Below are 25,229 nucleotides of genomic sequence, written 5' to 3'. Positions count from 1 at the left end.
TCACGCTGCTAAACAAGAATCAAACTGGAGTTGGAGTTTAATTCTCTCTCGATGTCCGTGAGATACTCACACAGCACATTTGCATTTTAAAAGCAAAGATGTAAATGATGTGACGGGGCTCTGTGCACAGTCTCCCTAGGAAAGCACTTAGCGTCGCTGCTCCCCTTCTTTTGGTCCACCCCCATGCTCCCACTTACGCTGAGCTTTCCCCTGTAAGTGTGACTCTTATTTGTTAGTTGATGAATCACCCTCAGATTGTTCAGCTGGAAGGGGAGGGGAGGGAAGGAAGGTGAGAGAGATGGAGGGTCTCTGAGTCAGTTGACAAGTGGGGCCATTTCCTTGGCCTTTGCGTTTCACATGGGTTTTCCTTCAGAGAGTGTATAATCTGCTGTCTACAGTCATGTAGGCATGGCCGTATGAAAGGTTTTATAAGGACCGGGCTGATATAAATGGTGACCAAATACCCCCAACTGGATGGTGAGTTTCGTTTTTGCAACAGCCCCTGGACTTTCTTTGTGTTTCCCCTCTCTGCCCACTGCCCCCTTTCGCCCCCAAGACTTCACAGAACAGAACTGTCCCTGTGTCCGCTAGGGATTTGGATTTAGGGGATGTTTTTGGAGCGTCAGACCAGAGAGGAAGGGAAGGTCAAAGTGGCCAAATAAGGTTCTGGGAGTGCGTAGGTACCATCTGTAGGGCAGAAAAGCAGAACTCTTACTGGGCTTTGTTTTTCTGTTTTAAAATATCGGCCCCTTTCCCATCTCATTATTTTCCCTCCCAAAGCTCTTGCGCAAGCCAACTATAAATACATTATTAAAGCCTTATGTTTCATGCCTCTTAGATGTTCCCAGAAATTTCATTTTCACTTGGGCAGGGAGGAAGCTGTGAGGTTGTTCTCTGATCCCTCCAAATCTTCCAGAATTGCCGCCTTTATTGCACAGGGCTAATGGGGTTAGAACAGAACCACGTCTTTAGCAGCATGACTCAGAATTTCAGGCTGATGTGGAATGTATTGCTTTTTCCTCTCCATTTCAGTTTGAATCAGAAACTGCAACTGGAACAGGAGAAGCTCAGTTCTGATTATAACAAGCTGAAAATAGAGGACCAAGAGAGAGAAATGAAACTGGAAAAGCTCTTGTGAGTGTGCTTTAAATATTTCCTCTGTTTTCTCTCATCCTCTCGAAGTTTTTTTTTTTTTTTTTTTGCCAACTGCACGGCACGCGGGATCTTAGTTCCCTGACCAGGGACCAGGGACCGGACCCATGCCCCCTGCAGTGGAAGCACAGAGTCTTAACCACTGGACTGCCAGGGAAGTCCCCCCACCACCCTGCAAAGTCTTAAAAAGTCTGCTTTGGTGATTCAGATACCCAAATATTCAGGTTAGGTCAGGCCAATTTAAAAACAGACCGTGGCCATTTGGGTGAGTTGGTTTGTTTTGTTGACTTATCTGCAGATGTAGATGGTATCTGTAAGAATCTCTGATGCCCCTTTGGTAGTTCACAGTTCCTTTCTGTTTTTTAGATTGCTCAATGATAAAAGAGAACAAGCCAGAGAGGACCTCAAAGGGCTGGAGGAGACAGTGGTATGTTGATGTGTTTCCCAACTCATTTTAGTCTCAGAGACCAGATTGGTTTATGATCTTTTGAATTTGTTTCTTCTAAAATTTTATTTGTGCATGCCTTTCTTGAATATCATTTTAAACATAAAACTTACTATGGAAACATGAGAGCTGTAGAATTTATTCCCCTGGTCTTAACAGAGTGAATAACCATCCATCCATCCATCCATCCATCCATCCATCCATCCATCCATCCATCCATCCTTAAGACTGTAACCATGGAGTCCTGACTGAGATTTAAACTCAAATCAGTGCCTGCAATTTTACAGCCTCTGTATGTTGTGACTTACTTCCATGCAACAATCAGTGGATATTTATTGATCACCTACTGAGGGCTGGCATGCTTTTAGGTGCTTGAGTTGCATCAGTACAAAACAGAGTTAAGATGCTGGCCCTTGTGAAGCCGTCTTTCACCTGGGGGAGACAGACAGTGAGAAATAAGGATGTAGATCATGACCTCCATTATATGGTTATAGAAAGTGCAGGGGTACTGGTTTGGGGTGGCCCCACTGGGAGGTGACATTTAAGCAGGAACTTGAAGCAGGTAAAAGAAGGAGCCATGGGGATGTCCGGGGGAGGAGCCTTCCAGGAGAGGCAACAGCCAGTGCCAAGGCCCTGAGGTCAGCCCATGGCAGGCATGTTGGGGTACAACAGGGAGGTCAATGTGTATGTGACCAAGAGAAGGGGGGAAGGCAGGAGGTAGGCACAGAGAGGTCAAGGCCAGAGGAGGTGCAGGCCAGGTAGGGCCTTGGGACCTGCAGGGTTTGGGGCAGAAGAGTGACAGATCTACTTCCCTTTGGAAGAAGGGCTCACCATCTGAGATCCTGGTTAGTTTTCTCTGTGCTTTCATTGGGTTTGTCTCCTCTGGTCAACTTCTGTCTCAGTTGCCCTGGGGGGTAGCTGCCTGGCTCCGAGGGCTCTCAAGAGCCCTTCAAAATGCCACGCAGCCTGTGTTTGAAGACAGACACCCCAAATAGTCTCAATTTGGTGAAAACACGTCGAGTCATTTCACATGACATGACAACAGAGAGAAACTGTTGTTTAGATACAGTCATGCATTTTGATTTCATTCCCACGTCCTGGGAATCTATGTGGGACTGAGCCTGAATCCAAGAACTCGGTGACCCCAGACTGGAGGCAAGTGGTTGATCAGGGCTGGACCCGAGGCTGCACTCTGGCCGCTGGGCCAGTGTTAGCTGCTCCTCAAAGCCAGGTGTGGGCTCGGGGGGCACAAGCCGTTCAGGACAGAAGTAGGATGACTGTTCACAGGAAGTTGGGCCTTTTGAGCCTGGTGGAGAAGACGGTGGACAGGGCGGCTGGAGGGGAAATGGAAATGAAGCCATGAAGTTGCTTCCTCCACATCTGTTCTCCTGGAGAAGTGGTACCCATAATCATAGATAATTATAACAATTCAGAAATATATTGCACATTAAAATGTCACTGTATTCCCACCAGCCAGAGATCAATATTTCAGTATCTTTTCTTCCTTTACACCCTCGCACTCTCTCATGCACGCTCTCACGCAGCACACACACCTTCCATGCCCACACCCAGAAGCTCACTCTTCACCCCTCTCTCTCTCACGGCCTCACCCACGCTCGGGCACAATCACTTATTCTTTCTCACACACACATCTTCACACACACTCACACCCACAGGCCCTCACATTCACATTCGCACGCCTGTGTTCATCCACTCACAAATTCTTACACACTCACCCAGCACACCCTATAACATGCTGACACACACATTCACACTCATTAGTGACCATCCACACTTCCTCACTGGCACACTCACACTTTTGCTCATTCACTCTCACACCCTCCATCATGTCCACTCACACACACTCACCCCACGTGCTGACTCTCTCCCAGACTCACAAGCTTTCTGTCTTTCACACTCACTCATGAGCATGTTCTTTTGCCCTTTTGAATGTTTTTTTGTTTTGTTTTGTTTTGGCCTCACTGAGCGACTTGTGGGATCTTAGTTCCCTGACCAGAGATCGAACCCATGCCCCCTGCAGTGGAAGCACGGAGCCCTAATCACTGGACCTCCAGGGAAGTCCACTGAATACATGTTTATTTATTTATTTATTTATTTATATTTTTGGCTGTGTTGGGTCTTCGTTGCTGCACGCAGATTTCTCTAGTTGCAGCGAGCGGGGGCCACTCCTCGCCGCAGTGCACAGGCTTCTCGTTGTGGTGCCTCTCTTGTTGTGGAGCACGGGCTCCAGGCACACAGGCTTCAGCAGTTGTGGCACACAGGCTCAAGAGTGCAGGCTCAGTAGTTGTGGCTCACAGACCTAGTTGCTCCACAGCATGTGGGATCTTCCCGGACCAGGGCTTGAACCCGTGTCCCCTGCACTGGCAGGCAGATTCTTAACCGCTGCGCCACCAGGGAAGTCCACTGAATACATTTTTAACAACACATTTTCCTCACTAGCCTCCTCCACTGGTTCTCCTTCCCCCGCCTCCCCGCCCAGCCCACTCACCTATGTTCCCACCCTCACATCCATTCTCCCCGGCCCCACTACCACACACACATGCTCACACAACACACTTGGTCCCTCACACGTGGATGGACCCACTGACACAGCCTCCCACGTTCCCTCTGCAGCCCTCACTGCCCGTCCACACACATCACGCACACACACGCTTTCAATTCCCAAACTGGAACCCCACGGTCTGTGCCATTCCAGACGTGGGTGTTTTTACTTATCCTTCCATCACATCCTCCCCAAGCTGTCAGTGTTCCTCAGGGGCAGGCCTGCTGTCCTTGGCTGACCCTTCCTGAGCCCCCCTTAGCCCTAGGCCTGCGCTGCCTCCTGGACTGTCTGGACAGGCCCGGGTGGGACCTGCCACCCAGGGGTTGTAGTCTGTGAAGCCCACTCCAGGGGGCGATGTTGGGAAAGGCCAACCAGCCAGTGGGGACGTCTCTGGGGTCCCGGGAAGCCATCTGGCTTTAATAGGACACTTTGTGTGGGCTCTGGGGCTGGACCTCTCCTGCTGCGCTGATGGGCCTTGTGTCCCCACCTCTCTGGTCACACCCTCGCTGTCCCCCGTGACAGGAAGCTGAGCCCTGGGCTTTTACACAGAGGGCAGCGTCCGTGCCAGGAAAGGCTTGTGACTGACTTCACAAGGGAAGGGAATCGGGGTGGGTGAAGGAATGCTAATGGATACGATGGAGGAAAATTGATTGCCCCAGGAGGCCAAAATGGGGTTACGCAGGCATTCATGTGCAACTTATCAACTGTTTCCAAGGCCTTGAACTGCCCCTCCTAAACTGTTTCTTGAAGTTACCTAAAAACAAACAGTAAGGAGAGAAAGTCGCCAAACTCCGGACTCTGGATTATTTGGTGCTCGGCCTGGAAGAATCGCCTGGCCCTTTGACAAGACACCCGGGTCTTCTCTTCTCATGTCCCTGCAGGGTGGTGGCGTTTTTCATGGAAAGTATTTACTGTGATTATAGTTCAATCAGTAATGAAATCCCTGAAGCGGGAGAGAGAGCTCGCAGAGCAGGGGGCCGAGGCCGAGCTCCCTCGGGCAGGGGCACAGGCAGCACAGCTACATCACTGAGAGCTCAGAGCAACCCCCCTGCACCTGCCGGCCGGTGGCTCAGCTCTGGGCACGCACCGCGTGCACGGCGTTCCTAACAGCAGGCCCGCTTGGCCTCCCGCAGAAAGTAATTTGCCTCATCTGAGGAATCAGTTGACTTCAGGTGCTTTTTATTTCAACTCAATTATGGAATTGGACCCAGTAATTTGACCTTAAATTAACATAGAACCTTTATTCAAGAAACTTATTATTTCCATGGCTTTAGAGCCTGTTTCTTCCTTTCTTCTGTGAGCTGTGTGAGCTCCATCCCTTGACGTTCTGTGTTAGGTCAATTTAGACAAACTGAAAAACAAATGTGAGTGTATTTCTCTCCTTATGGGAAAATATTTTTAAGGGAACTAGTCGTACGTCCTGTGGTAAATACACGGAGACTTAAAGGGAAGGAAATATTTCGGTTTTCTGATTTTGTTAAACAGAGGTCACCAGATTTGACTTAGACCTTTGTCTTAGCAATCTAATTCCTATGGGTTCATTAGTAGAAAAGACTCCAAAATGAAGGAAAAAAATGCTCCCAAGAAGTTAATTTCATGAAAGTCATAACAACAACCAAAGGAAGCAATAAAAGTCTAATGAAGAAATGTCTGTCAAATATGATCATCAGTACATTAATACTAGCGAATATTTATTGAATGTTTACTATGTGCCAGGAATGGTTGTAAGAGTTTCATAAGGATCATCTCACTGAAGCTTGATAACAGCAACTATGAGACAGCTACTATTTTTATCCTCATGTTACAAATAAGAAAGCTGAGGCACAGAAAGGTTAGATAAGTTGCCCAGGGTCACCCAGGTGGAAAGTCCATAAGCTCAGTGATGTAAAGCAAAGGAGCATATGGACCACGGCCAGAGGGGTGTGGAAACGTGAAAAATGTCGGTCAGTTAGGGTGGGAGAAACTGTGGCTAACTTTTCATTTAAATTTGTTAGCATTTTGTATAACATGTACACCATAAGTTAGAGGGGAAAAGGAGGCCATTCTGGTACAACACAGCCCTCCAGGAATTTTTATGAGAAAACTTTTGAATTTTTGTGGTTGAAGGGGAAAAAAGGTTCTATTTAAAACACAGCAAAGGAGCAGGCTTTGTTCTAGTTTACGCTTCATTGTTTGAGTTCCCAGTCTCTGAACCTTGGGGTGCCCGTGGGAAGATGCCAGGTGGAGGAGGATATGAGTGGTGGGCAGGTCAGAGGAAGTGGTGAGCCCCATGGCCTCGATGGTTGGCTTACAGAGCTTTATGGAGCTGTCTGGGGTTGATGGTCTGGTGCCAGCTGTGTCGTAAATTCAGCGTGTTCCCTCATTTAAGTGGCATTTTAACAATCTTCTCTTCCAGTCTCGAGAGCTACAGACTCTGCACAACCTCCGTAAACTCTTCGTCCAGGATCTGACCGCCCGGGTTAAAAAAGTGAGTTCTAGTTTGTGTGAATGGGACTGAGAAGAAAAGTTGGCCAGAACGAATCATTTTCAGTTGAAGTATCACTTGCTTAAATCGGGGCTGGTTATGCTTAAAAATTAATTACTTCATGCCAGAGAATGTGATTAAAAGAATGTGCTGGAGGGGGAAAAATACTTGGGAACATTTTTCCTTCTTAGTACAAGGAAGTTATTGGGTTGGCCAGAGAAGTTCATTAGGGTTTTTCCCGTAACATTTTATGGAAAAACCCGAGCGAACTTTTTGGGCCAACCCAATATCCTTTCAAATGAACGCATATTTATCTGGCCACAGTGTGAAAACCTCTGAGCGTTGCAGGGAAAACCCAGAGGGGTCTCATCAGACAGCGTGGCCCTGAAGCCTGGTGAACGATGTCAGGAACGTGGAAGTCAGGGGCTAGAGCCTCATCTTTGCTTGTTAAGAGGCTATGAGGGTCCAGGTCAGAGTGTACGAAGCACTTTAACATCCGGCGTCTTGTTTGCTCTCCCCAGGAGCCATCTAAGTGGTTCTTAGTGTTCTGTTTTGCAGCTGTGGAGGTGGGCTCAGAGGTTACGTGACCTCCCGAGATCACGCAGCTGGGGAGAGCCAGAGATGGGATTGTAATCCAGGTCTGTGTGACTCCAGAGTCTGAGCTGCTTTGGTCCTTGTGCCACACACAGTGACAGTGATCTTGGGAGTCACTGAACGGTGAACCCCCAGAGCAGCTAGCAGAGGTTTTGGGAGGGGGAGGGGGAGGGGGAACAGCAAGGGGGCTATGCTTTAAAGATATTTGAAAGTGATGGATGAGGGGCAGTGGGCGTGCCCAGAGGTGTGACAGGATGGACGGAAGGTGTATTTAAGAAAAGTGTGTGCATGGGGGTCTGTGTGAAGGAGCGAAGGAAAAGGGATGAAATATATTATAAAAAAAAAAGAGGAGGTGACTGATGGAGTCGGATCTGAGAAGACAGAATTGATGGTATAGGGGAATGTATTAGGCTTGGTAGATGGAAAGGGCCCACTTTCCCAGAGAGGAGACGTGGAGAAGCCAAGATGGAGACATTCGTAGGGAAATATATGACACTGGGAAGAGATGCATCTGAAGACTTTGACCTTCTCAGTTAATGTGGAGAAGAAGGTGCTCGGTGGAGAAGAAGGAAGAGAATGGGAAGCCCACAGAGACTAGAGGCGGCCCAGGCAGCTGTGGGGGATTTGCTGGGGACGAACAAAAGGATGCTGGGCAGCGTGGGAGCGTCCAGCTGAGGGTCAGAGCACGGATTTGTCGTGGCACCTGACAGCACGATTCTAGTGAGCTTGGAGGCCTGGAAATAAAAACAAGGAAAGAGGGTGGAGAATGATGGGAGGTTTCAAGGTGGCACTGGTCAGGCAGGTAGGTAGTGATCACCGTCATCAAAATAGAAATGACTGGAGGACCTGGACCAGGGAGGAGAGAGAGGCCAGAGCAGAGGTGATGGAGACAGAGACTAGAGAGGTTATGACAAGAACCAAAAACGCTCAGTCGGAGGGAGGAGGTGTTTCAAGGAGGGTGCAGAGCTTGAGATCAGACTTCCCTGACTTCACGATATAAAACTCTCTAGGAAGAGCCTATTCCTAGACCAGTGGTTCTCAAAGTGTGGCCACCTGGCTAGCAGCACTGACGTCACCTGGGAACTTGCTAGAGGTGCAAATTCTCAGACCCACCCTGGATCCACTGACTCAGAGATGAGGGTAGGGCCCAGCAATCTGAGTTTTAACAAATCCTCTTCTGGGTTTGAGAACCCCGGATTTAGATCAAAGAGACAGGTTTGAGATGCTCATATAGACATCACGTCTCAGAAAGAGAAGGGTGATGATCTCTTCTATAATGAGACAAAGCAAGCGTGCTTTGCCATTTTGGGACTCCAGGATGTGTTTCTACATGTATTTCCCAACTTATCTGGCCACTCAGTGTGGCAGTGCTGGGAGAACAGTGTTTTTATCAATCTCAAGACCTGATAAATTTCGAGAGTTGATCCAGCACAGCGCGCAGATGCCAGGACTAGTCTGAGATGGATTCATTAAGTAATTTCATGGAATTGGAAGCTGAAGGGACAAGCAGAGGCCATTGAGACTTCCCAGTGGGACCACAGACACTTTCCCACAGCTTGATGACTTGTTATCTCACTTGTGATGTTTGAAATGAAACTTGGGTCTTTGGCTTATGTTGTTTCTTTTTTTAACATCTTTATTGGAGTATAATTGCTTTACATTGTTGTGTTAGTCGCTGCTGTATAACAGAGTGAATCAGCTATACGTATACATATATCCCCATATCCCCTCCCTCTTGCATCTCCCTCCCTCCCACCCTCCCTATCCCACCCCTCTAGGTGGTCACAAAGCACGGAGCTGATCTCCCTGTGCTATGCGTCTGCTTCTCACTAGCTATTTTACATTTGGTAGTATATGTATGTCCATGCCACTCTTTCACTTCATCCCAGCTTCCCCTTCCCCGTCCCCGTGTCCTCAAGTCCATTCTCTACATCTGTGTCTTTATTCCTGTCCTGTTGGGCTTATGTTTTCACACTAGTTCTTCTTAATGAGTTTTGGAACACTTCCTTTTGAAAAGAAAAGCCTCTACCTGCGTGCAAGGGAGAGGTATATTTCACAAAGAGAGCTGAATCCCTCAAAAAAAGAGTTGAAGTTTTTTTGTCAGTTGTCCAAAGAAAGAACACTTTTGATACCGATCAAGGAAATTAATGGGGAAGAAGGTCGAGTCTAAACTTTTAGAACCACTCTTCGTTTTCACTTTCAGAATAACCTTTAGTAAGATTGGGGGTTTTCTTTCGAATGGCTCATCCACGTGATGCTGGGACTGGGGGTGGGCGGTGTGGAGGCCTGTCCCGCTGACCCCTTGGTGTTGACGCAGAGCGTAGAGCTGGACAGCGACGAGGGAGGAGGCAGTGCTGCCCAGAAGCAGAAAATTTCCTTCCTGGAGAATAACCTGGAGCAGCTCACTAAGGTCCACAAACAGGTAGGAGGGTTGCGTCATCTTCCTCCTGCTTCTCTTTCTCTCCTGGAGAGAAGCCCCGCTGGATTCAGCCCTAGTGAGGGAGGTGACTCTGATACAGAAGGTAAAAGGACAGTACATCACTAGGGAACATCAGTGCTGGAAGGGACCTGGCGCTCTTTTAGTCTTCAGTGACTTCCCTTGTATAGAAAATACCTTTTTTTTTTTTTTTAATTTTATTTTTTGGTCGTGCCGCCTGGCACGCGGGATCTTAGTTCCCCAACCAAGGATCGAACCCGCACCCCCTGCAGTGGAAACGCAGAGTCTTAACCACTGGACCACCAGGGAAGTCCTAAAATACTTTCCTGATGGAAGCCAAATATAAGGAATTGAGTGTGAGCTCTCTGGGGCTTGGGGAGCAGGGTGTTCAGTCGTGTCTTTTCATCCTGCCTCCCATCCCAGCCTCCAACCCCAGCTGGCCTCAGTGTCTCCCGTGATGCTTTTCAGGACCCTCTGTGGACCCAAAGACTCCACAGAATGCAAAGTGGATGCCAGCGAGCTGGGTCAGGCTCCCTCTTTTTATAGATGAGGAAACAGACTGGGCGAGGAAGCCACTGGCTTCATCCCACACGTGGGAGCACTGGGGCCGGAACCAGCCCCCTCTCTGCACTGTCACCCTATTTCTTGGGCATCCTCTCAGGTTCCTGCAACACCCTGGAGTTTGTCTAGAGTGACAGAGTGACAGTGTCCAAACCTACCGGTGACTTAGGCAGGTTATTTGTCTCCTTTCTGTTTAAATGCTGGAAGGTTCATGACGGTTTTCCCTAAATCCTCAAGATTTGGGATCTGATAAAAATGGTCCAACATTTTGGACCCCGTGGCCCAGGGGATGTCATTTCTCTTTGACTTGTTACATCCTCTTCAACATTACTGATGATGGCATTTTTCCCCAAAGGGAGGATGACAGATTCAACATGGTTGAAGTCATTCAAGCAAATTGTTGATGAGAAATAGAAAAGCAGAAACCACCAGGGAACTTGAAATAGAGCTCTGAAATTCATTAATTATTTTATTCATGAATTCAGTGAATATTTATTAAAAACCTACTCTCTGCCGGGCACTGGAGCTGGTGCTGGGTGCGGGGGGACACAGGAGTAAAGAAAACAGGTGTAGACCCAGCAGTAGTTCAACCTTTGTTTAGCACTTAAGATTCTCAAAACTTTTCCTGATCCATTTGGATTCCCACAGTGATCCTGTTTATGTAGCCTGTAGACTTAGAGTGGTTGAGTGACGCACACCTGGTCAGACGGCCAGGCAGTAACAGATACGGCTCTTGAGCCCATTCTTAACCCAGGGTGAGCTTGTTCCTTCTTAACTGAGCGTCTTAGGTAATGAAAGAATGAGCAGTATCCCGGAGTTACCCGTTAGCCTCTGGATATGTTGCAAAGTGGGGTCCAAACCCGGTGCTGGTGTAGACGATGTGTCCCGGCTTGGAAGGAGGCCTTCAGAGAGCTCTAGAACATGAATGCCTTTCACTGAGCGTGTCTGAACTGGCTTCACATTTCTTATCTTTCACATGCCAGTGTCCAAGTAGTCAATTTTCTCTGGCAAGTCCCCCCCTCACCCCTCAAACAAAAGAGGCAGTAAATCCCACCCACGCCTGAAAGTTTCCTACAGCTGGAAATGGCTTTTGATTCTATCGCACACCCCTCCCCGCTTTCTCGTACCCGTGAATCCTGTGTTTGGCAAATTGGAGCCTCAGGGTATGGGATTTTTTATTCCCGTTGGGCCCACCGTTTATGGTCTTACAGACCCTCCAAGACGGCCCTGGTGGGGCGCGTGGGTGGTGGTTCTAGCTGCTCTCCTGTCACCTTCTCAGCCCCCGCAGTGCGTCTGCCCAGCCCCCCCACCCCGTAACTCCCCACCTCCCCCTCCCGCCGCAGCTGGTCCGGGACAACGCAGACCTGCGCTGTGAGCTGCCCAAGCTGGAGAAGCGCCTGCGTGCCACGGCCGAGCGCGTCAAGGCACTGGAGAGCGCGCTGAAGGAGGCCAAGGAGAACGCCATGCGGGACCGCAAGCGCTACCAGCAGGAGGTGGACCGCATCAAGGAGGCTGTGCGAGCCAAGAACATGGCCAGGAGGGCCCACTCGGCCCAGATCGGTACGTGTGCCCGCACCCGGGCCCTTGACAGAAGGCGAGGGCTCCTCTGGCTGGAAGCTCTGGGCGGGGCGGCCCGGCTCCTCCCGGCGCCCAGCGTCCGTCCTGGGAGGATGGGATGGCCAGGCGTGCGCTTCCTTACACTGAGAGATTCTGGGGGACCTTGTGATCGTCAGAGCTATTGAGCTGAGCAGAGAAGGCGGCCAGCCCTGGCTGCAGGCAGAGGTGTTTGGCTGTAAACAGACAGAGGTATACTTTCTCCGGAATACCGGAATATATGGCTTGCTCAGGAAAGCCCGAAGGCCCCTTCTGTTCTGCACCCGGCGGAACCATGAAGGAGCTACGTGTAGCCAGAAGCCTCAGGGAGAGCTGCTTGCAAGCGCAGCCTTGGAAATACTCTGGAGAGAGCCAGGCCTGGCATCAGTGAGTGCGGGGTGCCTGGACATCCAGCCCCTTCAAGACCTGGATTTGGACCCATGCAAAGAATGAGAGTGTGCCTGTTGAGTCATAGTTCTTGGGATAATGCTGTGACAGTAGAAGGGATTTAAGGATGTTCTCTAGAGCGCTTTTTTCTTTTCTTTTCTTTTTTTTCTTTTTATTTTTTCAATTGAAACATCTCCAATAACATGTAATATTATTTCTCATCAGATATTGCTGTGCAGATGTTATGTAAACCAGCAACTTCACGTTTCTAGTTTTAAGATCATAACTTACATTAGTGGTTCATTGCATTTATTGGGTCTTATACCCTTGGACTATCTTACTGAAAACTGTGAACCCTCTCCCCCTAAAGTGCATCACAGACAGAGTTCTGCATCCAGTTTCAGGGAGATACTGTTGGAACCCATTGGGACCCACGGATCTGCCTCAGATAAAACTGAAAGTCCTCTGTTTCTAATTTTCCTTGATAAGAATTGAAATAATTGATACACAAGGTCTCTTTGTCCCCTAAACATTGGGTGCCTTGGATTAACTAACTGTACTAATCGGAGGGCAAACGTCCCACTTGCAGAAAGATCTGGTGATTGATAAGAATTGTAATGTCGATAAAAAGTGTGCCTCCTGGTTTTCGCACGTGACCTGGAGGTATCTTGGCCCGGCTGTTTAAGTCCTTTCTGAATGTCTCTTCTCTCTTTTCTGTCGGTTGGATACAGCCAAGCCCATCCGCCCTGGACACTACCCAGCATCGTCTCCAACGGCCGTCCACGCCATCCGAGGGGGAGGAGGCAGCTCTTCAAACTCCACTCACTACCAGAAATAAACACGAAGTGAGTCCTTAGTGTCAGGGGTGGCTTCCGTCCGGGGCAGCCCTGGGGCTCTCCCTGCTTCTGCCTGGCTCTCAGCCATGTGTGTGTGGACCTGCAGTGGAGAGGAAAGGGTGCAGCTCTACCCCAGCACAGGCCCTGGGGCTTCAGGTTATCAGGGGCCTGGATCTACCTTCAGCTCAGTCTAGGACCTCACGGTCTCCCAGGTAAGGTCACCTGGTGCCAGGGACCCTCCAGGGACGGGCAGGGTGCGGTGAATGAATCATCCGAGCTTTCTTTTGTCTGCGGGACTCCCCTCTGTAGCTGGCATCCAGAAGGGCATTACCTGTCTGTCAACTGCTTTTACCCAGAGCAGGCAGGTGTGGGTGCCTGCTTTAAGTCTCAGGAACTGGATATAAAGAAAGAACCAGATAATAGAAAGTCACTTTTTTCTTTTTTTGCGGTACGCGGGCCTCTCACTGCTGTGGCCTCTCCCGTTGCGGAGCACAGGCTCCGGACGCGCAGCCTCAGTGGCCATGGCTCACGGGCCCAGCCGCTCCGCGGCATGTGGAATCTTCCTGGACCGGGGCACGAACCCGTGTCCCCTGCATCGGCAGGCAGACATTTGACAAAGGACATTTGAGGGTGGTCTGTCAGTGACTGGTAGAAAAACTCTACAGTGACAACAGAAAGCTATAGCCTCTTAAATTTAGACTCACTGTCCTCAGCAAGTACCTTCCTTGCTGGTCTCCTAAATGACTTCCTCAAGCTCGCCTAAATGACTTCTGCAGTTCTAGCTATCGTGCCTGTGTGTTGTGTGTTCAGCAAGCAGAGAGGAGGCTGGGGAGAGGCAAAAGCAGCTCTTACAGTTGAATGAGCTTCCTTTAAGTAGCCTCTCCGGAAGTCCCATCCAGCTCTGATCCCTGCATCCCTCTGGCCAGAGTTGAAACACGCGGCCACATCTAGCTTCAAGGGAGGCTGGAGAAGGTCGTCTTTAGCTGGGCACATCACCGCCCCAAACAAGAGTAGGGTTCTGTTGCCTAGGACAAGGAGATGGAGGTTGGGTGGGCAACCAGCACTCTACTTGTTGAACACCTGATCTGCAGCGGCACTGTGCTAGACGTAATATCTACATCACCCCATCTGATGGGAGCACTGGGTTAGTGTGTGCCCTTGGCTCCCAGCAAGCTTTTAATGACTATACCGGCCCAGGGATTCCAGGGTCAGAGACTGCAGTGGACAGTCCCTCTCCTTGTGCATGCCCGTAAATGCCTATCAGACCCACGTTTTATGGAGGGTGCGTACAACCAGATGTTGGCTAGGCCTCACCCGTATATCCCCTTCTCACTCTGAAGACCGAAAATCAATAGGTCTGGTGAGACTTTGAAGACCTTCAGCGTATAGAACCACCCTCACCTGTCATGGCCGTTCTTTCTCTAACTCAAAGTGTTTTGAGTGGTTTTGATGATTTTATCTGAAATTGGAACCTCCACCACCCACCTTATCTATTCAAATGACTCCTGTAACTGCATGTTTTCCTCACAGTGTCACCAAACAAACAGGCCCCATCCAGGTGTCGGGATGGTGGTAGGGTCAAAGGGCCTGACTTTGGACGAGTGACCCAGGTCAGGTGTCAGGTCTTCCACTGCCTTCGAGTTACTTAACCTTACGGTAGGTTTCCTTGTCTGTGAAATAGGGAGAATCCTTTCCCTGGGCCACGGGCATTGATTTGAGGACTAAATGAGGTCATACTTCTGAGCTGCTTGGCACGTAACAAGTGCTCAAGAAAATGTCAGCTGTAGGAGAGGCTAGCACTGTAAGCTTGGCACACAGTAGGTGGTCCATGAATGTTGGTTTATATTCTCTTCTAATTCTCATAGTTGTTACAAAATAGTTTTTAGTCTGTAGCAATTGATCATAACCACGGCAGGGAAGGCCCATGTCTGAGTATCCTATTTGGTGCTATGACCAGATATAAGGGGTTTTAAAGATACTATCATTTATTTATCCAAAAGTTATGAACAGCAACATTGACTATTTTTATGAAAATAACTGGGCATTGGTCAGTGGAGGTTAAAAAAAGGATGATAACCAATGGAGTAGGGAATTATAATTGGAAGTGAGGGAATGCTTATTAAAAAATCAGCTTATTAAAAAAATTGGAAATATGGAATTAATCACTTAGATGAGATCTAATTAATTAATTAGCAATTAATTGCTTTTTGAGATGATCTTTCCTGCTCTTTGGATTCTCGTTCTGAAGTGTGTCTGTCCTGTAGAAATGATCTCAACTGCTGACTCTTCCCAGCCCTCCTTTTGGAGCCAGAGCGGCACATTCATACTTGGGCAGCATCTGGGTACCTTTGGGATTTCTTTCTGCTTCATTTAGGATTCAAGGAATATAGTCACAATGAGTCTTTCAGTTTATGCCCAAAGTTTCAGAGCAACCGAGGATGCCAACATACAGAAATCAAAAGAACCCAGGACAATGCCAGCTTTTATCTCATCTCATTCAAATCTGGGGGTGTGGACTGCGTTAGGAGGAGGGGCCCATCCTTTTCAACCCCCAAAGCTGGACATGGGACAGTACAGTGCAGTAAGCTGACGACACGGGATATGGGGTTGGCCAGATGTGGCCTTGGCTCTATTCCTGTGTGACATTGGGCAAATCGCTTGATTATTTTTAGCCTCAGTTTCTTCATCCGCCAAATGGGATCAGGCATTTTGTACTTGCTCTGTACTTGGTTTAACAGTAAAGAGACAAAGAAGGCTCTGTTCTTGTGTACTGACACGCTGTCGGGGGGAGATAGACAGCAAATAAAGACGGTAACTGCAAATAGTGTTAAGTGTTCTGAAGAAAATAAGAACAGGTTAATGAAATAGAGATGAGGGACACTTATTTAGAAGAGGGGGTGACATTTGAGCTGAGAACTAAATGATGAGAAATGCCAGCCCCGCAATGACATGGGCACAGACACTCGCTGGAAGGTGGGTCTAGACTGTGGCATATTTGAGGAACCACGGGAAGGCTGATAAGGCTGGAGAACAGGGGAGACCATTAAAACTAGGAATGTTGGGGAGGGAGATGGGACCAGATAAATGAGGGCTTTGAGGCCGAGGTGAGCAGTTTAGAGTGTAAGCTAGGCGTGTAGGGCCAGTGGGGACTTTGGGCATGGGAGTGCTGGAACTCAGTTCATGATTAGGAGAGGTCTGCCTGGGCTGGACTCTGGAGGAAGGAGGGGGTGGGGTGAGCGTAAGAGCAGGGTGCTCCCCTGGGGGCTATTGCGGGTGTCCACTTTGGGGGGAGTAGCATTGAGCCAGGGTGGCAGCAGCAACTGGTCAGAGTCAGCCTGTGTTGGAGAGCTGAGGGTGGAGGGGAGAGAAGGAGGGGTGGGTGGGAATCAAAGGTGATTCCTAGGCTGGGGCCCTAGCAACCAGGTCAATACTGGTACCTTTTAGCCATGACTGGGAAAACTGGGCAATGAACAGATTTTATGGAAAAACAGAGAGTTTGGTTGATTATGAGATGCCTCTTAGACAATCCAACCTAGCTCACCATCCAAGCGGGTATATTGAGTAGGCAGTGGGACCCATAAGCTCGGGAGAAAGATGAGGGCTGAGATCATAGAGAACTGTAGCCCGTAGATTGTGTTTAAGGCCATGGGGTGGAGGAGATGACCTGCAGAAAGGTGGATAGAGGCAGAGGGTGGGGAGAGTTAGGCCAGGCCTGGGGACTGGCCAATGGAAAGGTCAGAAAAAGGAGGTAGCACCAGTAAAGGGGTCTGAGGGGGCAAGAATGTGATGTTTGAGGAGGTGAAGTGGAGCCCTGCTTCCTAAGGGGAGGTCCTCAGCTGTGCCAAAGGCTGCTCAGAGCTCCAGGAGGATAACCACAGAGACTGAGGGCAGTGACGTCAGCTTCAGCACGAGGGGGAAGCATGGGCCAGAGCATGGGGGTGGGGAAATAGAGCCAGCCACTGCATGCAGCTTGAAGTTTTGTTCGAAGGAGCAGAGGAATGGAGGGATGTGGGGTTAAGCTGGGATTTGCATTTCTTTTTTAAGGTAGGAGCCATTACAGCTTATTTGTACGCTGATGGTAATGATCCAGCTGGGAAGGGAAATTGATAACTTAGGAGACAGGAGAATTACAGTAGAGAGTATTGGCTTTCTGAGAGGGGCTGTGATCCAGAACATAAGCAGAGGCAACACTGCGCCCAAGGTGACAGGAAGGCAGAGCAGAAAGTACGGCTGCTGGTGGCTGGTAGCTGGGGGTGTTGGTAGAGCCGTCCAGTAAGGTGGATCCCATCTTAGCGCTTGTTTTCTCATGCAAGTAAGAAGCCAGGTTACCAGCTGAGAGGGTGGGGGGAGACCGTGCTGCAGGCTGAAGAGAGAAGGCGTGACATAGGCCTCTCGGGCAGTGCTGAGTGCTTACTTGAGGCCCCATATTGAAAGTAGACAGCATTTAAATACGTGTTCAGCTCCCTGGTTCTGAGGGCCCTGGAGTACGGCGGTGCCAGTGGGCACTGGTTCGAATTGCCCACCAGATGGCGCCAGTGGGGCATTGCTGAAACCTGTTTTCTGACCGGCTTTGGGGCAGAATTGTGTTCTCTTCGTTTTCCTATCTGTAGACTGTTATTTCTCAAGCTTGAGTAGTAAATAGAGTACTTTTAGGGAAATAAAATTCTCACAGATTCCTGGAGTTTAAATTATAAAACAATTATAAAATATTTCAATTATTTTAATACTCAAGTATTTGCACATTAAAAACAGTGTACGCTCCCTATACTTAATGGATCTTCCATAACTATCAAGTTGAAACAAATTTAGAAAATAGATTTAAAAAGTCAAAAATCCAAATCACCAACCTTTACTAAGCTTTACTAATTTAACGAATGACAATCTTTTGCTGAAAATAAAGAGCTGTGTGCAGTGTGACTCTGGTATGCATTGCTTCTGGTCAAATTTGGCTCATGTGTCAAGACATGACAATTCTTTCACCCTCTTTCTCTGTTAAAAACCACTGCAGAGTCACAGCATGCTTTCAGGTCATTTTGTCTTCTTGTGGCTGGAACGCATCATTTTCCCATTGCCCAGCTTTAGCCTGAAGATGATGAAAGTTGTGAGGAGAAGCACCAACTCGGTGTTGGCATAAAGCAGGTGTGGTGCTGAAGTTGGTGACAGGTGGTCAGCTAGATAATCTAGAATATGCACATGTTGGGCTTCCCTGGTGCCACAGTGGTTGAGAGTTCGCGTGCCGATGCAGGGGACACAGGTTCATGCCCTGGTCCAGGAAGATCCCACATGCTGCGGGGTGGCTGGGCCCGTGAACCATGGCCGCTGGGCCTGCGCGTCCGGAGCCTGTGCTCCGCAACGGGAGAGGCCACAGCAGTGAGAGGCCCGCATAAAAAAAAAAAAAAAAAATCCTAGAATACGCACATGGTAACGCTTCAGATTTTCATGGCAAGAAAAGCATAAAATTGAAAATATTGTGAAATGAACCAAAGACTGAGGATGCCTTTCGCTTTGTTGATATAGATGAAGACTGATATTTTGAGGACTGTACTTTTATTAGAAACCATATATATCAAGTCTAGAAATCATATTCTATTTAATAAAGTTTTGATACACTTTAATAAAATATTAGGCGAAATCGCAGTGGCGGAGCTGGAAGGGACTCACTGGCCTCTTACAGTACATTTGAAGAAGCATTTTTTTTTTAACACTGTGATTTCATGTTTTGAGGCATAAAGAAAAGAGCTCTGGAGAAGCACTTCTGCAGTTCATAGCAGGGTCACCCAGGTGAACGTAACTACAGGAAGCCATCAGAGGAGCCCAGGAGTCTGTCATGACCCCTGTGTCATGATTTATGTGACATTCCGTGGGTCACTAACCGTCACTGTAGGATGGCTCTGTCTCTTTCTGGTTTTACTACCTCAGGAGCTTATCGTGACTATATTTGCTAATTGCTTTCTTCTTTTTTTAAGTTTATGTCTAAGTGTTTTCGTTTTTTTTAATTTAATTTTTATTTTATATTGGAGTAGAGTCGATTTACAATGGTTGTGTCAGGCGCACAGCAAAGTGATTCAGTTATACATATACCTATATCCATTCTTTTTCAGATTCTTTCCCATATATTAATAAAAATAAGATCTTTAACTCCTTAAATGGTGGGATGGGGCACACGCATAACAAAGATTTATGGGCTTTCACCATCCTTTCCTTTTGCTGCCATGATGTGATGGTCATCTGGGACCAAGGGTCTGAATTCCTGGACCCTGTGTTGCCTGTGTGCCTCCTGCTGTCAGGATCTTCAGCCTGTCATACTTGGCCCAGGCACTGGGAACGCACAAATGACTTTCTTTTGCAAGCAGTCTTCTCACAGTAAGCTACATCCAAACAGGGAAATTCCAAGTATGCATTAAAGACAGGAAACCCAGTATTTTCTAGCCTCGCACGTAAACCTCAGATCTCCTTCACTTTAAATGCCCCTGGCCATTTCCTCATATTCACCACTCTCAGTGGAAGCCCTAAACATAACGTCCACTTGGGCTGCTGGCTCTTCTTTCTTTGAATTGAGAAAGTTCCACCTTCTCTGAAGCCCCACCTCACCCTTCTCCCTTAACTGCTTTCCTCACCCACCCCAGGCAGAATGGAGTTTTCTCTCTAAGCTTTTGCCTGTTGGAACAACAAGGCTGTTTCTGGCTGGTCCTTGGTATATCCTTAGGTTCAGGCTGAGCTTCTCAAAATGGCATCTGCTCATTTATACTCTATTTTCTTTTCTTTTCTTTTCTTTTTTTTTTTTTTGTGGTACGCAGGCCTCTCAGTGTTGTGGCCTCTCCCGTTGTGGAGCACAGACTCCGGACGCGCAGGCTCAGCGGCCATGGCTCACGGGTCCAGCCGCTTCGCGGCATGTGGGATCTTCCCGGACCGGGGCACGAACCCGCGTCCCCTGCATCGGCAGGCGGACTCTCAACCACTGTGCCACCAGGGAAGCCCTCTGTTTGCTTTTCTGACACACTCTGTCTTTCCTTCTTTTTTCTTTTCTTTTTTATTTTAACATCTTCATTGGAGTATAGTTGCTTTACAATGGTGTATTGGTTTCTGCTGTATAACAAAGTGAATCAGCTATATGTATACATATATCTGCATATCCCCCCCCTCTTGCGTCTTTCCTTCTTATTACCCTTCTCTCTGTCCTGAATTCCTGCATCCAGCCTATCTTGCACCATTGTTGGGGTTCATCTTGACCTGTCTCCTGTTCTTGATACCCTAATCACAAATAAAAAATATAGCGGCATAAGATGCACAGGTTGACTTCTGGCCAGAGCAGAAATGGGTTCACTCCACACGTGGAGGGTGGGAGAGCTGCTGCTTTGGGATTTAGCCCTTTGAAGCCGAAAAGCTTCCTTTACAGTAGGTCGTGAAGCCACACATGTGGTCTGCATCAAAGCCACTGGGCTGTTCAACTTGCTACTGCTGTTGGAAAATCCTAGCAATTAAATGAGTAGCTAGTATGTGCATGCGGAGAGGGACCCTTTGCTACAGGCAGGGTAGCTGGATGGTTGTGGGCTCAGGATCTGGAGCTGGACTTCCTGGGGTTGAATCCCAGCTTGGACACGTCCTGGGATAATTACCTCATTTCTCTGGGCCTCAGTGTCCTCCTCTGTGAAACGTGGCCAGATAGCCCCTACTCATAGGGTGGCTGTGAAGATTAGATACATGAGTATCTTAGGGCTTAGATGAGTGCCTGGCACAGAGCCAGCTCTCAGTGATCGCTGGTGTGGTCATGATGGAGTCCAGCTTCACTCAACATGCTACACAGAGGCAGAGTGAACTGTCAAGATCTTAACAACTTGGTAGTGGTGGATCCTGGTCTAAGAGCTCTGATCTGCTCTGCAGCAGTTCTCAGGGTTCCTGACCTTGGGACCTTTGACATTCTTAAAAAGGATCAACATCAAAGAGCTTTTCTATTTCTGGGTTGTATCTATGATAGGTATTATGTTAGAAATTGAAACATTTAAAATAGTAATTCTATTAACAAATGCTATTTTTGGACTTCCCTGGTGGCGCGGTGGTTAAGAATCCGCCTGCCAACGCAGGGGACAAGGGTTCGAGCCCTGGCCCGGGAAGATCCCACATGCTGCAGAGCAACTAAGCCCATGCGCCACAACTACTGAGCCTGCGCTCTAGAGACCACGAGCCACAACTACTGAAGCCCGCGTGCCTAGAGCCCATGCTCTGCAAGAAGAGAAGCCACCACAACGAGAAGCCCGCGCACCGCAACGAAGAGTTGCCCCCGCTCGCTGCAACTAGAGAAAGCCCACGCGCAGCAATGAAGACCCAATGCAGCCAAAACTAAATTAACTAATTAATTTTAAAAAATGCCATTTTTAATGAAACATAATTATTTTACAAAACAAAAAACTTAGAATGGCACTCTTATGGTTTCACAAATCTCTTTACTATTTAGCTTGATAAACGACAACTGGATTCTCATATCTGCTGCTGCCTTCTATCTGCTGCAGTGGGTTGTTTTAGTTCAAGTATATGAAGCAAACCCAACCTCTTCCCTCCAGAAAAGGTTCTTGGCCATTTAACAGCTAAGAAAACTGTGGCATGGAGAAGTTATGATCATAGTACCTTCATCACAGGTTTGTGCTGGGAATTGAACAAGACAATGTGAAAAGAGAATGAAAAGTCATAGAAGAATGCCTGGCAAAAATCTGGCCCTGACAAATATTCTCCAGTGTTATGGTGGTTTCACGGGGACAGGCCTAAAAGGAGTAGACGAAGCAGGACCTCAGGAAGAGAGGAAAGAAATGACTGCAGACGGGCACTGGTGGGACCTGGGATGGGACTTAGAAACTGGCATTGTGAATTCAACAGGAGGGATCACAGAGGGACCCTTCATTTCCAGCGCAGTCAGCTGCTGGACCTAATTCACCTTAATGGCATGGTTCTCAGACTTATGAATTCAGAGCAAGTAAAATTGTCTCTCTACAGTAGACTGCACGAATGCCCCCGTAGGGTAAATCCACTTCTGTTCAGCAATGATATGTCCAGTACAGTTGTTAATTCTTATAATGTGGGGATTGAATTGTAGAAAGGCAAAGGAAAGATAAAACTATGTACTGTTTGGATTAAGCGTAAATCCACTGCAGGCAATTGCAAAAGCCAAGGTTGGGGGGAAAACATCTCTGACTACTTCTTGCGAAACCCACATAAAATTAGCTTCTTCCTTCAACCTTCCCCATCCCTTCTAAAGAAAGGTGATTTTATTTCCTTCTCAGTCAGTCACACATTGCCACGCTGCATTACCATCTCCAGTTGGGCAGAGGCCCAGGGACAGTCCAGTAGCGGGCCACTTGGTTTCAGTACCCTGCTTTTAGGAGAGTGAGCGGCTCCTGTAAACCATCTAAGGAGGGTCAACAGAACTGGGTTTTAAATGTTCTCGAGATGCACCAGCCTCTCTGGATGGTCAGTCTATTTGGTGGGAACAGTCAGAAATGTTTTTTCTAGGGGCTCACCCATTTACCTCTATACATTATATCCATTTTCTCCCCAGAATTTGTCAAAGGAGGTGAACTTCCAGAAGGTTGGGGGATGGATGGGAATATCCTAGTTAAATCCATTCTTGAGCCTGCTGGAAAGACTGCTTTGGCAGACATGTCTGTAAAGATATTTAACTCAGGAGGAAAAAGAAGCACCTCTAGATAATAAGGGATGTTTTCTTGGTGGAGTTTCCGTGTTTTCCTTTCAGAGCCCCTCACAAAGTCTCGGTTCTCTCTTGCGCTCCCGGAGGTGCTTAAACTAAGCAGATTGGGCCTCCTTTGTGGCCCCCTGTTTCTTCCAAACTATTAGCTAATACGTGCAGAATCTTACACGTTGGGGGAAGGGGGGATTTGAATGAAAGGCCTTCTGTGGAAATCGTGTCGCTTTGTGGTCGGCTGGAGCTGTTGAGGCTGCCCTGTTGAGTCTGTGTGCCTAGCGCTTGGCTGTCAGCATGGGTTGGCTGCGGTCATCACGTCAGGCCATAACCCTACAATTTAAGGTAGGGGCTCGCACCTCCCTGCCTCCAGGTGTGTAGGACGGCTGTCTCAGCTGACCAGGGTGAGCCATAAGTGATTCTGAGATCCTGTGCTTGGAAAAATGAACCTGGAAGGACAGTGAAATGGGCATTTCAAAGGGAGTGTGCAGAGAGCGTTCCTGAGCCTCTTGGTTTTCAGCTCAGAATGGATTTGAATGACAGCTGTGACTATGCTTTCTTAGGCTTTTCATTTCTGGTCCTAATAATAAGCACAAAATCTCACCAGAAAGTCTAAACAGTACAGAGGCTCCTCCCAAAGGCAAACCTCTCTCTCTCTCTCTCCCTCTCTCTCTGGGACTTCTAAAAATGACAGGAATATAAGGTTGCTTTACCATTTTTAATTGAGCAGCTTTGTAATTGCAAGTGATTGCACTAGTGGAGCAAGAAATGGTAGTTATCAGATGAGCTCCCTGAATATGTATTTTTTGAGTTGGGGAAAAGGTAGTATTCTTTTATTTTTATTTTTTTACATTGCTTTACAATGGTGTGTTAGTTTCTGCTTCATAACAAAGTGAATCAGTTATACGTATACATATGTTCCCATATCTCTTCCCTCTTGCGTCTCCCTCCCTCCCACCCTCCCTATCCCACCCCTCCAGGTGGTCACAAAGCACGGAGCTGATCTCCCTGTGCTGTGCGGCTGCTTCCCACTAGCTATCTACCTTACGTTTTGTAGTGTATATATGTCCATGCCTCTCTCTCACTTTGTCACAGCTTACCCTTCCCCCTCCCCATATCCTCAGGTCCATTCTCTAGTAGGTCTGTGTCTTTAGTCCCGTCTTACCCCTAGGTTCTTCATAACCATTTTTTTTTCTTAGATTTCATATATATGTGTTAGCATACGGTATTTGTTTTTCTCTTTCTGACTTACTTCACTCTGTATGACAGACTCCAGGTCCATCCACTTCACTACAAATAACTCAATTTTGTTTCTTTTTATGGCTGGCTAATATTCCATTGTATACATGTGTCACATCTTCTTTATCCATTCATCTATCAATGGACACTTAGGTTGCTTCCATGTCCTGGCTATTATAAATAGAGCTGCAATGAACATTTTGGTACATGCCTCTTTTTGAATTCTGGTTTTCTCAGGGTATATTCCCAGTAGTGGGATTGCTGGGTCGTATGGTAGTTCTATTTGTAGTTTTTTAAGGAACCTCCATACTGTTCTCCATAGTGGCTGTATCAATTTACATTCCCACCAACAGTGCAAGAGGGTTCCCTTTTCTCCACACCATCGCCAGCATTTACTGTTTGTAGACTTTTTGATGAGGCCATTCTGACTGGTGTGAGGTGATGCCTCATTGTAGTTTTGATTTGCATTTCTCTAATGATTAGTGATATTGAGCATCCTTTCATGTGTTTGTTGGCAGTCTGTATATCTTCTTTGGAGAAATGTCTATTTAGGTCTTCTGCCCATTTTTGGATTGGGTTGTTTGTTTCTTTGATATTGAGCTGCATGAAGAGGTAGTATTCTAAAAAGGAATGTGTTCTCTTTTTTTTCTACTCAATTTTTGTTCTTTATTCCTTTTTTTTCCCCTCACCCACTTTGCTTTTATCTACTTTTAAAATCCCTTTCCACACTCTGAAATTTTTCTATTATAATTTATATCCTGCTTATTTATACAAAAATATGTGAGATTGTTTACAGTATTATAACACATAAATCAGGAGAGTGAAGCCAAAAAAAAATTAGAGAGGGAGAGAGCACTGTAGGAGGAACCTGAGTCCAGGGGGTGGGCTCGGGGAGCACTGTAGCAGGAACCACAGTCAAGCACTAAATTTGGATGTAAGCCTTCTAGGGGCAAAAACAGCATGAGGTGTTGAGTTGGAGTTCTTTTCTTTATTGAGGTGTAGTTGATTTACAATATGACATTAGTTTCAGGTGTACAACATAGTTATTTAAAAATTTTCTAGATTATGCTCCATTTATTGTTCTTATAAAATATTGGCTGTATTCCCTGTGCTGTGCAATATATCCTTGTAGCTTATTTACTTTATACATGGTAGTTTGTACCTCTTATTCCCCTACCCCTGTCTTGCCCCTCTCCCCTTCCCTCCCCTGCCGTTGATAACCACTAGTTTGTTCTCTATATCCATGAGTGTGTTTCTTTTTTGTTATATT

At 47.5% G+C, this 25,229-nt stretch overlaps 1 protein-coding gene across 1 annotated transcript in view; it reads left to right on the top strand.

The window, feature by feature from the left end:
* Window positions 1–25,229, top strand: part of KIF5C (kinesin family member 5C) — a 166,506-nt gene that overhangs the window by 136,157 nt on the left and 5,120 nt on the right. The window contains exons 20-25 of the mRNA XM_030852814.2: window positions 1,033–1,134; window positions 1,519–1,579; window positions 6,556–6,627; window positions 9,536–9,640; window positions 11,560–11,776; window positions 12,928–13,041. Coding sequence (XP_030708674.2) covers window positions 1,033–1,134; window positions 1,519–1,579; window positions 6,556–6,627; window positions 9,536–9,640; window positions 11,560–11,776; window positions 12,928–13,034 — 664 coding nt within the window. The 3' untranslated portion in view covers window positions 13,035–13,041. The remainder of the gene's footprint in view (window positions 1–1,032; window positions 1,135–1,518; window positions 1,580–6,555; window positions 6,628–9,535; window positions 9,641–11,559; window positions 11,777–12,927; window positions 13,042–25,229) is intronic.

This window comes from Globicephala melas, chromosome 7, assembly GCF_963455315.2.
Source record: "Globicephala melas chromosome 7, mGloMel1.2, whole genome shotgun sequence".
Lineage (NCBI taxonomy): Eukaryota > Metazoa > Chordata > Mammalia > Artiodactyla > Delphinidae > Globicephala > Globicephala melas.
This window is presented reverse-complemented; position numbering and strand designations above follow the sequence as displayed.